The sequence below is a fragment of the Eimeria mitis genome, genomic scaffold, assembly GCF_000499745.2.
Source record: "Eimeria mitis Houghton genomic scaffold, Emh_scaff2497, whole genome shotgun sequence".
Lineage (NCBI taxonomy): Eukaryota > Apicomplexa > Conoidasida > Eucoccidiorida > Eimeriidae > Eimeria > Eimeria mitis.
In genome coordinates, this window is record NW_013570836.1 from 665 (window position 1) to 3,204 (window position 2,540).

Below are 2,540 nucleotides of genomic sequence, written 5' to 3' on the forward strand. Positions count from 1 at the left end.
TGATGGTGTCGGTTAGAGCGGAGACAAACAAAGGAATGAAGTCTGTATAGAGGCCTCCTAAATAAAGAACGAGTTCTGCTGCTGCTCGTGCAGCAGCAGGCTTGCATGCAGCAGCAGCAAGAGCTGCTGCTGCTTCTTCTATAAATAAAGATAAATTAATAGTTTTTATTTCATTTAATATTATATTTATATTGTCTCCTTCATTTACATGTTTTATTCTTTTTAATATTTTTTGTATACGCGCAAAGTTCTTCTCTGTAGGGTTATAAGCTGCATATACACCGCAGCTTTCTCTCTTTTCATTCCCCCAACATAAATCACGAATGTTTTCATATAATACACTTATTGTCTTTGCTGCTGCTCCCCCTCCTCCTGCTGCTGCTGCTGATGGTGCTGCTGCTGCTGATGGTGCTGCTGCTGCTGCTGATGATGATGCTGCTGATGGTGCTGCTGATGCTGCTGATGGTGCTGCTGATGCTGCTGATGGTGATGCTAAGGAGGAAGAGGAGGGGCAGCAGGGTTGTGCTGCTGCTGCTGTTGATGCTGCTGCTGCTGCTGCTGCTGCTGCTGCTTCAGATGGGGCTGCTCCTGCTGATGGTGCTGTTGATGATGCTGCTGCTGTTGGTGCTGCTGCTGCTGCTGCTGCTGCTGCTGGTTGAGCGCAGTCTCTGTCTGTGTCTGCTGCTGCATCACTGCACTTCTGCTGCGGCCCCCCCATCTCTATAACGGCTCTCCCTGGCTGCATGCTCTCTCATATCTGCTTATGCTGCAGCAGCAGCAACAGCAGCAACAGCAGCAGCAGCAGCAGCAGCAGCAGCAAGCAACAACTGCGGATGCAGGAGCCCTCGGGGGGTAATGAAGAAAGAAGAAGCAGCAGATCTCTTTATCTTTCTCTATGGTGAGTAGATTATAAGGCAAAGTGTGTATATGTATACATATATATAAATATATAAATATATACATATAAATATATAAATATAAATATATAAATATATATATATATATATATCTTTATATTATATATATATTTATATATATTACAGAAGGAGACAGAGAGACAGATGAAGCAACAGACTATATATAGTCGCCGCTGTATTCCTTTGAGCTGCAGTTACACCCCAACAAGCAGCAAAATAAAAAACAAAATAAAAATTAAATTTATTTTTTTTTTGTTTTTGTCTCTGTTGCTTAGCAGCTAAACCAGGGGCTCTGCTGTGCTGCTGTTTCTATGGTTGCTGCTGCTGCTGCTGGTGTTGCTGCTGCTGTTGGAGGTAATAGGGGCAACTGCAGCATCTATAATAATATTTTTTTTTAAAAGAAAAACGAAAAAAACAGCTGTCTTGAGCTCACAAAGAAGAAGAGAAAGAAGGGCTGCGAGGGAAGCCTCGCTCGCTATGCTGTATCGGGGGCCTTCAGTGGGGCTTGTGTATATGGAGAGAGATAAAAGTAGAAAATAAAAAGAAATAAATAAATAAATAAATAAATAAATAAATTAATAAATAATATATAATTACACGCTTTCATACACCAGCAACACAGCTAGCTCTCTGTGTATGCATACCACCACCAGAGCACCAGTCCGAGCTGCATGTACACCCCAGCATATGAAGCCGGTGTGTAAATAGGGGTTTATTTACCCGCTAAATTTAAATATTTTATTATTTTCACCGGAAAACAATTACTTTTAAATATTTTAAACTCTTTTTTAATAAAAAAGAAAACAAAATAGCAGCGCTACACCCACACCTCACCGCACAGCACCGTAGCTCAGTGGGAGAGTGGGGGGCTCATAACCCCCAGGTCCATGGATCGAAACCATGCGGTGCTATTTCTTGTTTTTTAATTAAATATTTTATTTATTTATTTTAATTTATTTAAATTATTATTTACTTTTTAATATTTTATTAATATTAATTTAAAAAATTAATCCTAAAAAATTAAGATGTAAATAAATAGATTTAAATAAGGTCCATGGATCGAAACCATGCGGTGCTATTTCTTGTTTTTTAATTAAATATTTTATTTATTTATTTTAATTTATTTAAATTATTATTTGTTTTTTTTTATTTTTTATTAGTATTTATTAAAAAAAATTAATCCTAAAAAATTAAGATGTAAATAAGGTTCATGGATCGAAACCATGCGGTGCTATTTCTTTTTTTTATAATTTAGATAAATTAAAATAAATAAATAAAATAATTTTTATTAATTAAAAAAATTAATACTAATAAAAAGTAAAAAATAAATAGTTTAAATAAACTTTAATAAGGTCCATGGATCGAAACCATGCGGTGCTATTTCTTGTTTTTAATTAAATATTTTATTTATTTATTTTAATTTATTTAAATTATTTTTTACTTTTTAATTTTTTATTAGTATTAATTAAAAGAATTAAGCGCGACTCAGATTTATATAAATATATTTATCCTTTTGTAGCTTTTTTTTTCCCTCTTGCTCTATATAAATATAACTACAGTATATTAGTAATAAATAATCTATATATATATATATATATATATATATATATATATATATATATA

The 2,540-nt window shown here is 34.1% G+C and overlaps 1 protein-coding gene across 1 annotated transcript; it reads left to right on the forward strand.

The window, feature by feature from the left end:
• Window positions 1–323: 323 nt before the first annotated feature.
• Window positions 324–856, forward strand: EMH_0054690 (uncharacterized protein; the record flags this gene model as incomplete). Its single annotated transcript, XM_013497143.1, has 2 exons — window positions 324–597; window positions 666–856. 2 exons carry the CDS (start codon window positions 324–326, stop codon window positions 854–856), a joined length of 465 nt encoding a protein of 154 aa, XP_013352597.1.
• Between the last annotated feature and the right edge of the window lie 1,684 nt (window positions 857–2,540).